Source organism: Zerene cesonia, chromosome 15, assembly GCF_012273895.1.
Source record: "Zerene cesonia ecotype Mississippi chromosome 15, Zerene_cesonia_1.1, whole genome shotgun sequence".
NCBI lineage: Eukaryota > Metazoa > Arthropoda > Insecta > Lepidoptera > Pieridae > Zerene > Zerene cesonia.
The window spans coordinates 1,384,050-1,397,827 of NC_052116.1; the positions used below are offsets into that span (position 1 = coordinate 1,384,050).

Below are 13,778 nucleotides of genomic sequence, written 5' to 3' on the forward strand. Positions count from 1 at the left end.
AGATTCGAAATTCAAATGTAATATTTTTTTATAATTAAGTGTAACAGTATTTATGGCCAGACTAAGTATATATAGCTTGCAATAAATGTTTTTGAGTTTGAGTTTAAGACATGGAGGATGAAGATTCGGTAATTAGAGATATGTAGTCTGTTAGTTTGTATGTGTTCTAAAACTGTCCAAATATAATTATAAAACGATATAACAACACACATAAAGGCCGAGCGTTGGCTTAAGTTTTACCAAAAAGAATCGCATACATCTCCCTAGATCGCTTAGCGAGCTTTCCTTTTTGTTATATTTTACTATATTTGTGTGTGTATTTAATAATGCGGATTGTGTTTCTATGATCACAATATTTTGTTTACCATGCGCCATTCATAGACCTTTTAAGTTATAAGTAACTTTCGCAAAAATAGTCCATTAAAATGTGCAAGGAAAGGTTCAGAAGTGCCGAAATGTTTAAAAGCTTTTACATCTTGTAGCTTTTACGACGACTCTTTTAGTTGTCGATACGTGGGCGAGCTAAATGGGATTTTTATGATGGGATATTGTTGTATTAATAAAAAGGGTATGAGGCATAATGACGCATTTTCAATTGAAATAATAATTCATTTATAATATAATAAATACTCGATGATATTATGTCACTATTACTTACGGGACATATTATGGGTATAAACAGTAGCTAAGCTGACAAGATTGGATAAAATTGTGCTTTATTTTTAACCTTGAAGCTAATATATAGAAATAAAGCTTTAACAGATAAGAAACATAAAGTATTCCATTCAAGAGTCCGTAAAATTATTGATTTGATATACATTTTTATTTTAGCGTCGCGTGATATAAAACTCAACTACATCACGTACAATTCCATCGTTGAAAGCATTTTTGAAAGTAGTCGAGTAGTTTCTAAAATTTGCGCTTTCAAAGTAACTAATTTGTTCGGAATATCGGAATAAAAACTTACCTATATATTATTTCAGTTGTCCAGTTGTCTACATACCAAATATTATTACAATCGGTTCAGTAGCTTTTGCGTGAAAGAGCAACAAACGCACACACATCCTTACAAACTTTCGCATTTATAATATTAGTAGGACTAGTAGGAAGTAGGATGTGGGAACACACTACATACACTGCAGCAATAATTGGGCTTGCTCACACCGGCGAGGTACCACACCCCCACAGAAGGCAGCCGTGAAATAGTAGCATGCTATGGTGTTTTGTACGGTGAGTGGGGAAGCAGGAGACCCGATCCCTTTCCCTCATTCTTCCTAGTCCATTCCTACTTTGCCGTAGTCAATTATTTCCTTATCCCTTAAAGTGGGCAGCGTACCATCGCTTACCATCAGGCGAACCACCAGCTCTGTTAAACGCTATGACATAAAAAAACATAATATATAAGCAACAAACATACTATCATCATCATCAGCATCATATATGACACAGGCCTCCTATGAGGGTTCAGGCCATAATCCACCACGCTGGCCAAGTCCGGGTTGGCAAACGTCATATGTCGTCGAACTTTTAACAAACAAACATACTATATAAAGCCATAATCCAATTATTTTCTTGAAAATGGACTCTAATTACCCTATTATAGAGAAGATTCCCTAAAAATAAAACGTAACATATTTAAGATTTACACACATCTCTAATATCACAATAAACTTAACTCACACCACGTGTAACTCTGCAACTCCAGTGATTTTACGGAGATAAAAATGTTATTTTTAACCTTAATACTTAATGACGGTTCATTCACAGCAGCTATCAAGATGACAGCTCATTTATAGAGTAATGGTGGAGTAACATCGTGCGTTTTATTTTAACAGTCCTCTATTTAAATTCTTAATAGCAAAATCTTCAATAAGGTAAAGGTCATATGGTTTGTCCCCGTTATAAATTCTCTTTTCTCAGTTTTTCTCTGTTTTTTCCTGCGTTTCTGTAATGTCTCGAATAAGAGTAAATTGTGCCAAAGATTTAATATAAATTCCGCCGATGTTGAACTGTAAACGGTGTGAGACACGATCTTTGTAATGCAGAAAAATTGTTTTCAATTAATTATTTATTCTTTCCCAAGCTTAAAACGTTATAATTTCATGCGTATAATATTGATCAATTGACCTCTCCATAGTTAAACTTAATTTTATCGGATAGGGTATATGAGCATGCAATTTACAAGCCCACTTTTTGAATTATTGTTTTTGTATAACATACTTTAATGAACAAACGCACACAAGACATTTAAAGTACGTGAACACATTTTTTATGCTCTTATAAAATATTTCTTTTTACCTATTTCATAAAGAACGTTTTACACCATATTTATCTTATGCTAGCTTTCCGCGCGCTTATATCGCGCGACATGGTAAGGAGTTTTTTGTTTTATATTTAATAGGCAGACATTTGACCTATCCTACCTGATGTTAAGCAGGGATGCGATCTATGAATGGGCACGCCTGTCTAGGAGTCCTGTCTCGGGACAAAAAAAGTAGCCTATCGTCCTTCCCAAGGTCTAGACTATTTGTCAAAATTGGTTAAGAGGTTTACGTCTGAAACAATCTTACTTCTTCTATCATCATACCAAATTTCATCAAAATCGGTTCATTAATTTAGGCGTGAAAGCGTAACAGACAGACAGAGTTACTTTTACAATATTAGTAGGGATTATACATCTGTAAGTATCTCTTTTATATTTTATATTGTTCTCAATAGATATATAATAGAGTGCAATAAAATGTTTTGTTACAGTATTCGTTGCCATACTGCTGGAAACAGCACGACGACGGGACGGGTCGACGTATGCCGATTCAACTAGTTCCACTATAAAATACAAACCATTTATTACTTTCGCATTATGTGACAGTTGTGACTGCGCTCCGCTGTTATGCGTGCAATGCGATTGTAATTGGCAAGGATTATATATACACGAGCTATAACCCGCGGCGTCACTCGCGTAGTACCCGGGTAAGCCTATGTGCTAATCCAGACTTTAATCTATCTCTGTACCTAATTTTCCTACAGATTCCATAAGCTTCCACAAGTTTTCGAGTGAAAGAAAAACATCCATTTATTCGTACAAACTTTAACGTTTATAATATTAGTAGGAAGAAGGATGCCTTCATCATCATTGTTATGATCATTCCATTTTTTTTCCATTGTATTTGTGTTCCCAATTAACCTAAGCATCCTACTTAATATTATAAATCATCTTACTTAATATTATAAGCATCCTACTTAATATGTACCTAAGTGATGTTGGAAACAGCGTTCATTAGCAAGTAATAAATTAATGTAACCTCAAGCAGCCTGAAAGATATCGCCGATGAGAGATAAGGCTGCCTTCATGCTATACTAGCCGCGCCCCACGGTTTCACCCGCGTAAGCCGAATCCCGTAGGAATATCGGGATAAAAAGTTGCCTATATGTTATTCCAGTTGTCCAGGTGTCTACGTATTAAATTTCATTGCAATCGGTTCAGTAGTTTTTGCGTGAAAGAGCAACAAACACACACACATCCTTACAAACTTTCGCATTTATAATATTAGTAGGATTAATATTTTGTGTACGAATAATTTCCTAACGGTGTGCAGTAAATTATTAAATTAATAAAAATTATGTATGTATTAAATAAAACTATGAAAGGTAACAAAACAGTTTATTTCATGACATTACACTTGTAAGATCTTCGCCCCGTCACTCGGATTGCAAGTAAAGAAACTCGGCCTCCCCTTGTATTGTGACAGAACTTTCTTCTTTATTTCTTCTACAGATTCTTTTCGGGCCTGGAATTATACATATATATAAATTATTTAGAAATAACAGTAACTATTACGCAATCTGTAATTATATAAAAAGTGAAGTCCCATTAGGGAATGGGGCGACCTGTTTCACTGATCGATTTTCTTTGTAGATAACTAGCATACCCGGCCACGCGTTGTTGTGACTGAGTAATAATCAAAAATATTAAGATGATAAATTATTGGGATAATTAATCGAAATCAAAACTATCCCATATCTTAAGTTGGACCAAATTACACATAAAATGCTAAATTTCATCAAAATCGGTTGAGTTGGGGAAGAGTTCATTGGAAACATACATCATGACACTGGATTTTTATATATTAAGATTAGGTGATCAGCCGTCTATGTCCTGTCATACCGAGGCATTTTTTTGTGTCACCGGGGCTCGAACCCATGACCCCTCGAATCTACGCTCACGTATTAAGGAGGCCGTACAATAACTATATTGAACAAGTTATTAGTTAGTACTTCTGAGGTAACCTTTATAATATATATCTTTAGTTTATTTATGATTCGTGAATGTATGGAAATAGCACTAGCAACCTATTCATATATTAAGTTCCATTTACTGTTACCCAACAATTCTCAGAAAGAACCACAGACGCTGAGGATTTTTTCAAATAATTCGAGTAAAAGATAATACCGCATTGTTTGTCACAAGAGATTTTCTGCAATCGCCCTTTGTATGAGCTTCCGGGGAAAATGTTTCCAGAAGAGTTTACCGTTACAGCAACAAATTAAAAAGCAATTAGTACTTCAATATAAGGTAATCAAGGCTTTAAATGGAACAGTGACGAATTTGATTATAAAAAAAAGGAAGCCTAGACACAAGTGAAGCGATCTATTGAAGTGTTTTTAACATTCTTATGTATTTATTATAGACTGCTAGCCGTCTGCCCATGGCTTCGCCCACGTAGTTGAAGGAGCTTTTCGTTTGTATGGAATGTTACACCGCAGTACAAAGTAGAAGGAAAGATTAACAGATATACACCTGCTAGCACCTGCTGAAAATATTGCTTAATTCTAGTAATTAAACAATCTTTTCTTGTTGCAAATAAAAAACTATAATTCTTAGTAAATGCTTAGTTCGTCTGTCTGTAGAATATAAACAAATGATTTGAAAATCTAAAAACAGGCTCGATTATTCAAACCAGGAAGCTCCCTTCGCATTTTTAGTCCCAATTTTAAATCAGAAATAGAAAACGCAATAAAATGATGTTATCCTTGCAATCCTGGCAAGAATATAAAGCCACAGCTATCGACCCTCAATACGTGATAAAAATTCGAAGAGCATAAACCGAAATCTACGAAGCGAGGGAAATTCAAACAAACATACACAGAATTCACAATTAATTGCTCATAAAAGTATGTATTAGTCAATTTCATGTGATTTCAACAATAATAAATATTTAACTTTTAAGTTTTATAGCACTGAAATGCTTTATAAATGAGAAATTTTTAAAGAATCGAAAAATCGATCATAAATATTTTAGTTCAACCAACAAACATGAGTGTAGTCGCAGGAGGTTTGAGGAGTTCAAATCCCCTTTTACATCCATTTCTATTTTTTTTATTTTTAAGTGAGGAAAAACATGCATAAATAACAAATCATCAAACCTGATTAATAAATATTTGTCTTATAAATGAAAGAATATACAACAAGTTTGATAGATGGCGTGGGGTGCCCCTTAGGCACATGAAACCGAAAGAGTAGAAGAAATTCGATTACTGTGGCGGGATCACGGGTGGCCGAGAGGCTAGGCGTTGCTACGGTTAGGCAAGAAACGCGGGTTCGAAACCCGCATCGTGATCAAATCTTTTCAATTCTTTCAAAATTTCTCGTTTATGAAGCATTACAATGCTATAAAACTGAAAATTCAGTTAAATTCTCTTTAAGCGTTTTACTATGTATTAAATAAAACACAGTTTTAAAAATAACTCTTTCAGTGTACCCACATTATTTTTATTGGTATAAAAACACGTAGGTAGACAACAGTATAGCAGACGCGTCGGTGGATGCTAATTTGCTTGCAGCTATTGAAAGGAAAATAATTGCTGCACTTTACGGAGCTATTTTAATATAAATAATAAACATGTTTATTTGAGAAATATCCAAGAAACGTGTAATCATTTGCTTCGTAATTATATTTACACGAGTTTTCTCAAATTTCGCATGCAAGTTAATTATTCACAGGTTCTTAATTCGACTTTATTGTTTTGCGTTTGTTTCCTCATAACTTTCAAGTGGGTGAGCCGATTTTGGTGATTCTGTTTATGATCAAAAGCTGTTCCTTGTCCTAGCTTTGACAATTTGATGGCGGTTTAATAAGTAATAATGGGTATTGGTAATTGGTTATCGCTTGAATCGATCCAATTTAGTCAAGTCCCCGAGAAATTAATATGGTGCTTTATATACAATATTGTTATTTTCTTAGGTTTTATGGCATTGAAATGCTTTATAAATGAAAAATGTTGAAAGAGTATAAAAAATTTGATCACGAGGCGGAATCCGAACCCCGCGTCTTTTTGCTACGGTTTGGCATTGACTGTGCTCTGCGTGACTCTCGTCTTATCCTGCTTTATCCCAAGGGAACATTTAGTCGGGATAGAAAGTATTCTATCGCCCAAGTTAGCTCATACCCTGTCTGTGTACCAAATTTCATCAAAATCCTTTCAGTAGTTTTATAGCGATTGACGGACAAACATTCGAACATACAAACTCTCGCATTTATAATATTAGTGTGAAGTGTGATCCAATATTTTAAATACACAAGTAAATCCTGACTGTCTGTATTTTCATGAAAGTTTTTTAACGGCGGATATTTTTTGTGCGCCATTTTCTAGTATAGTGATGAAAAAGCTATATTTTATCGTAATCTACGATTCAGTGTTTCATGTGTTTGTTTTTACGCGAATATTATAAATGTAAGACTTAAAAACAGATTTTAAACTCGATTTATTAATTATTAAGGGTTTTGAACACAGACATAATATATCATTATATTACATCTCTTGTCAATCATACAAAAATTGTTGTTTGTGAATTAGGTACCTCCACCAAAACACTAATGAATAAATCACATTTAATATCCATTCATCCGCCTCCTTAGTACTCCTTGGTACAACGTGTGAGCCTATAATCGAGGGTCCTGCGTTAGATTCCCGGTGGGGACGCACAAAAAACATGTCTCAGTCTGGCAGGACACAGAAGGCTGCCTACTTGTCCATAAAGAAAATCGATCAGTGAAACAAATGTATAGCGTCTTCACCATACCCCACTCGGGGATACGGGACTTCACATAATATTCATTTAAAAGTCTTTTATTCCTAAATATAGGATTTGTCGGCGGTCAAAATTAAAGATTTACAAATATGAAGAAAGAAAATCATGAAGCGGAATTTGAATCGGCCTTTTGATTGATGATTAAATAACGAGTTTACATTTAATTAAAGAAATTTTGTCAATCTCGATTGAGACTCACCACAAAGATAAAACTTTAACACCTTATTCAAATCACAATAAACACCTAAATAATACTAAATTATCGACTCTCATAGGTTTAACTTTATATCTATTAAATAATTTCTCTAGAGGCACTCATTGTCGGAGGCCAAACTCACTTCGGATCTTTGCGCCACTCTAGTAATAGTAGTGATATTTACTACTAGTAATAGTTTACTATTTTAATTTCTATATAAAAAATCAACTTCATACAATCAAAGAAAAATCTTCATTGATTCTTTTAGCGTTGTAAACATATTTATTATGTATATAGTCGTACTAGCGGTCCGCCCCGGCTACGCCCGTGGTACATATATATGTAGCCTATTAAAGCTTTCCTCAATATATGGATCTATCTAACACTGAAATAATTTTTAAAATTGTAACAGCAGTTCTTGAGATTAGCGCGTTCAAACAAACAAACAAACTCTTCAGCTTTATAATATTAGTATAGATTTCTTACCTCAAAAAGAAAGCAATATTCCAAAATAGAAGAAAAAATTGAGAAATTTTCTCACCAAAGCGATCATACAGCCCCCAAAACCACCTCCCGTCATCCTGGCTCCGTACACCCCGTCACAGGACTTGACAATATGCACCAGCTGATCCAATTCAGGACAGGACACCTCCATCAGCTTGCTGAGGGAATCGTGAGACTCGTAGAACAGTTGGCCGATCTGACCCAACGATAAAGAGTTTATTAGTTAGTACGTTAATGAAATAAAATCTTATTAAAAGTATCATAAATAAAAAGAAGATATCGCATAAACATGCACAAATTGTTGAGAAACGAAGGCAATTGTTGCAGTTTGATTTAGCTGCTATCTCTTTCGCGGTTTCTATAATATCGGGATAAAAGTGACGGAAAAGGAAAGGATTAACGACTGGAAAGAAGGAATGGACTAGGACGGGTGAGGAAAAGGAAACGGGCCTCCGGCTCCCCCACTCACCGTACGAAACACAGTGGCATGCCACTATTTCACGCCGGTTTTCTGTGGGGGTGTGATACTTCCCCGGTGCTCGACTCCCACAATGAATATTACCTATATGTTATTCTAGTTGTCCAGCTGTCTACATATCAAATTTCATTGCAATCGGTTCAGCAGTTTTTGCGTGAAAGAGCAAAAAAACATACACACACCCTTACAAACTTTCGCTTTTATAATATTAGTAGGATAAGAAGGATTAGCAGGACTAGCTGACCCAGCAAACGCTGTTCTGCCTTTCTCTTATCATTAAGGGGTATGAAAAATAGATATTGACCGATTCTCAGACCTCCTCAATATAAACACAAAATTTCGTGAGAATCGATCCAGCCGTTACGGACGCGTATGGTAACTAACATTGTGCCACGAGAATTTTATATATATAGAGATCAATATACTGAATTCTCGATATTTGCGAGACAACTGCACAACAATGGATTTTATACAATGACGTCAAAAATACTTCACTAATTTCTATGAAACGTGGCAGTTATAACTTTAATTTCCTTTAACATTCTCATAACGTCTATTCGTTCCGTAATGAATCACAAAAATTTTGTTTTTATAAATAGAATATTATTAACGGAAATTCCTGTCAATTGTAATTCTTGGAATTAGTTCCGGGAATTTTTGGCATTCTCGCTTATGAGGGGTTATCGATATTTAAGCCAGCTAATTGCTGACAGATTGTTGTGGCTACGATTTGTCGTTGAGTAAGTTAAAGTTGATGTATGTGGAGCTGCGGACAGCAAGCGCGCGAGGGGTACCGTGTGCGTTCCTAAGGGAGATGCCGAGAACCCCTCATTACCTGCGCCGAAGTAGGACACTTTGATGTTTTAGCCAGTAAGAGTCTGGCATAACCTTTGCTACTACCCCCGAAGTAGCACGGTATCCATGAAGGATTTCCTCACGTAAAAAAAAAAGTTAATCGCAAATGAAAATTTGATTTTGAATACCTGTTCTATATAAATTCCACTCGACTGTTTTTAAATGTGTGTACAACCATACAACTTTATAAATATTTAACTGCACGCCCCTGGTCCTCCCGAGTATTCTCGGGTTCCGCGGTTTCACCCGCGTAAGTCCGTATCCCGAAGGAATGTCGGGATAAAAGTTGCCTATATGTTATTCCAGTTGTTTATTAGTATTAGTAGTGTATTGTATTGCCATCCATCCTCAATAAGTGTACTAAGTTTAAATAAAATCCATCCGTTTAAAGTGGATCAAAATCGAGTCTAAATGAGTTAGTTACCAACATACAGGTGAAGCTAATAAAAGCATACCAAGAATACAACAAACGCAACAGAACAGGGTCTTATCCCTTGCACGGTGACCTACTTACTAGAAACATGAACCAGTTCAAAGGCGGTCGCTTTTTCTCTTTCCAGGAAGCCTGACACTTTTTTAATGCTAATACACAAACAAGAACTTATCTCATCGCACTTTGTTTGAATGGTTTTCTATTGTTAAAGTTAAATACCTCTTGGAAATCCTTTAATGGCAGCAAAGCTGCTGTCTTCTGTGTCCGCGCGATTTCATTTATAACATGCTGTGCTCTTTTAACTACATCCGGATCCGTCTTTAGCCATTTTAGCTCTGTTGAAAAATGGATAAATTAGTCGCACACATCCTTACTGTATTGTGAATGATATAGTGTGTTTGTGTGTTTGTTTTACGTCGCAACGGAGCGAGAAGTTAGAAGAATAGAGAGTTATATAGCTTAATTTTTATAGGAGTGTGTTGACCATGCAGGCGATGCTACGGGCAACAGCTAGTTTATTTATAAATATAATTAATTTGCTCATAAAATGTCTTTCTGAAAGTTCCAGTATATTGAATAACTAATCCGTAGGGAATCAGCATACTTCGATTCAAGATTGACCATCTTTGAAAAGTTTCAAAAAAAAAAAAATTGATTTCAGGTCCTATACTAAGGTATCTATCTAATCCTGCTAAAATGCCAAAGTTTGTGAGGATGTGTGTGTGTGTGTTTGTTGTTCTTTCACGCAAAAGCTGCTGAACCGATTGCAATAAAATTTGGTACGTAGACAGCTGGCCAAGTGGAATAAATTACAGGCAACCTTTTATCCTGATATTTCTACGGGATACGGACTTACGCGGGTGAAACCACGGGGCGCAGCTAGTAAAATTTTAGTCTCAAAGCGGCTATCACAAGTTTTTCAGTTAAAGTTCAAATTATATTTTAAGTTTTAGAGCTCTCTACCCAAAGGCTAAAACGAGACCCTATTACCAAGACTTCACTGTCCGCCTGTGTGTCCGGGTGTGTGTCACCAGGCTGGATTTCATATACCCTCTTAATTAGACAATTGTAACTTTCAGAGATAATATATTTCTCTTGCCATAACAATACAAATTACAAATTGCAGCTCCTTAGCTAATTTATGTACGGAACCCCTAGTGTCGCGAGTCCGACTCACACTTAACCATAACGTAGCTGAGCGTCAAAAGGTAAAACAGTTTTTTCTTAAGCCTCGACGCAAAAAGAGAGTTTCTCGTCGATGTATCTGTGTGTGTGTGTCTGTCAGTGGCATCGTATTCAACAAATGGATGGACCGATTTCGATGCGCTTTCATTCATTTGAAATTTTTGTGTTTGATAACATTCAATAATAAAAAAATGTGGGATTATATATTTATCCACAACTCCCCCAAAATGGGCATAATGCGGTCAATTGTTTCAATTTTATCTGATTTTCTGTGTCAATATATATTTTATGAGAATTCATACAATTTGAACTATGAATGAAATCATCAAACCAAATGCATCATATGTTATTCGCTTGTTATTCAACGGCATACAAATTAGTTGAAACTTCATTATTAAAACGTAATTAACAATGCTCTTTGCTGCTATGAAATTAATGCGAAATTTAAATGCATTGTTAACACTTATCGCATTGAATATGGTATGAAAATACGTGTTTTATCTTTTTAATATTGTTATATGTCTAATAAAAAAAGGTTTTATTATTATTTTAATAAATACAAAATTAAATCTGTACTAATATTATAAAGCTGAAAAGTTTGTTCGTTTGTTTGAATCTCAGGAACTACCGGTTCGATTTGAAAAATTCTTTCAGTGTTACATTGCCGATATATTGAGGAAGGCTATAGGCTAGTATGTACCACGGGCGAAGCCGGGGCGGACCGCTAGTTACATTATAAGCGCTTTTAAACAGTACTAGGGTAAATATGTTTGTAATAAATGTTTATGTAGGTTATATCAATGTGAAATTACTCACAGTTCAAATAACTCTCATAACAACAGCCATGTATTTATTATAGTTAGGAATATTTTCGTTGCCTAGCAACCGATTTAACAAAACAAGGACCATAATAAATCAGACGTTATATTATAAAACGGTTGACTGACAAATTTTTCTGTGCCTCTCTTTAAACGAAGCAACTGCTTTTTTTAACTGTTTTATAAGAAACGCCTTTTATATGGTCGAACGATATAATTGATATGTAAAGATTATCGGGATCTGTTATCTTCCGTTATTATGAATTTAAAAGAATAACTACAAAGCTTCCAATATTTTCAGTTCGATTCATAAACACATTTTTCATTTTCCAAAAATATTGTTTACTAGCTGCGCTCCGCAGTTTCACCCGCGTAAGTCCATATCCCGTAGGAATATAGGGATAAAAAGTTGCCTATATGTTATTCCAGTTATCCAGCTGTCTACGTACCAAATTTCATTGCAATCGATTCAGTTGTTTGTGTGAAAGAGCAACAAACACACACATTTATAATATTAGTAGGAAGGATAGGATAGTAGGATTAGCTCCATGATTTTATTTCTATACAACGTTTTGCTATGGGTAAATCTAAAGAAAATCTAATTAGATTATTATAAAAACCTTCATGTATTCACACGCCGTCAGCTCAATCAACACGAGGTTATTTTAATCTCACAAAAAGAAATCTAAATACATGATGCATTTCACTTACTCTCCATAGCTGACATAGATCACTGCATAGTGACAAGATCGCCAATTGGCCACATCATTCCTGTATTATATTGTTTATTTGTTATACATCTTGTTGTATCCATAATAAGGTGTAACAAATAAATAAAAAATAGTACGTTATAAATAGTACATCACTCCTCGGAGTCCTTCAATCACACACAACACAAAAAAAAGAACAAATTAAAAAACAGAATCTACCCTCGACGTCCTCAGGGCACGCGTCGCGCAACGATTGCACCTTCAGTAGCCTCGCGGCCTCCTGGCACTGCGCACGTCTCAGCGGGTACTCGCTGCCGGTCAGCTGATGTTTTACGTTGGAATTCACAACTAGTATTACAGTGTCATCTGCTTCTATTGGTATTTGTTTCGCTTCTAACGACCTGCGGTTAAAAAATATAATAAACTAGCTGCGCCCCGCGGTTTCACCCGCGAAGTCCGTTTCCCGTAGGAATATCGGGATAAAAAGTTGCCTATATGTTATTCCAGTTGTCCAGCTGTCTACGCACCAAATTTCATTGCAATCGGTTCAGCAGTTTATGCGTGAAAGAGCAACAAACACACATACATCCTTACAAACTTTATTAGGATTTGTTTTCTGTTATTTTTTGTTTTATCAAAAAACTGTACCCACAAACAAAAACTCTAAGTAAAAACAACTTCGCGGCTTAATTAAGACTTGATGAATATCCGGGCTTTATAAACATGTCTTTTAGATTCATTAGGGATTAAGACGCCTAATTTGGCTCATAATATATGTAAAGCTATAATTGAGCTGATAAACGAATTCTAATGACAAAAGAATATATTTTAAGAGTAGTTAATATACACAATACCAACTTTTTAACAGTTCTGGCAACCCGCATTTGGCCAGCGATTCTTTAATTATACATTATGTATAAAGTGGAAACATATGTTGGCTGATGATGATGATTATGACTTGTAAGATAATTATACGCTATATAGCAATATTTATAAACGGGAACATTTCCGAAACTTGACGTAAACCGTTTTGTGTGAATAAAAGTAACAGTAAATCGTACTAATATTGATTGTTACTCTTTCACACAAAAACTACCAAACCGATTGCAATGAAATTTGGTACGTAGATAGCTGGACAACTGGAATAACACATAGGCATCTGTTTATTCCGATATTTCTACGCGATACAGACTTATGGGGGTGAAACCGCGGGTCGCAGGTAGTGTTATATATGCTTATTAATTAAACTTTGCTGCGTTTTCCTATGTTCGTATGTATAATAACATTATTAAACTTTTAGAAATTAAAAACTTTTTAACGTATTTTAAAAGCGATTTATTCATTATATTATTAACCCGACGTTTCGAACACTTTAAAGCGAGCGTGGTCAAGGGGAGACACGTCTCGTCCGTTAAAAGTTTTTAATTTCTAAAGCTCTCTTACTATGGTATCAGTCCTGAAAGTGTAAAATGGTTCAACAGCTACTTAAGTCAAAGGACTCAAACGGTT

At 35.2% G+C, this 13,778-nt stretch overlaps 1 protein-coding gene across 1 annotated transcript in view; it reads right to left on the reverse strand.

The window, feature by feature from the left end:
* Positions 1-3,653: 3,653 nt before the first annotated feature.
* LOC119832362 (galactokinase-like) overlaps positions 3,654-13,778 on the reverse strand; it is a 29,110-nt gene continuing 18,985 nt past the window's right edge. The window contains exons 6-9 of the mRNA XM_038356031.1: positions 12,489-12,670; positions 9,776-9,891; positions 7,828-7,986; positions 3,654-3,788 (exon numbers count right to left, since the gene is read on the reverse strand). Of these exons, the coding sequence (XP_038211959.1) occupies positions 3,675-3,788; positions 7,828-7,986; positions 9,776-9,891; positions 12,489-12,670 (571 nt within the window). The 3' untranslated portion in view covers positions 3,654-3,674. The remainder of the gene's footprint in view (positions 3,789-7,827; positions 7,987-9,775; positions 9,892-12,488; positions 12,671-13,778) is intronic.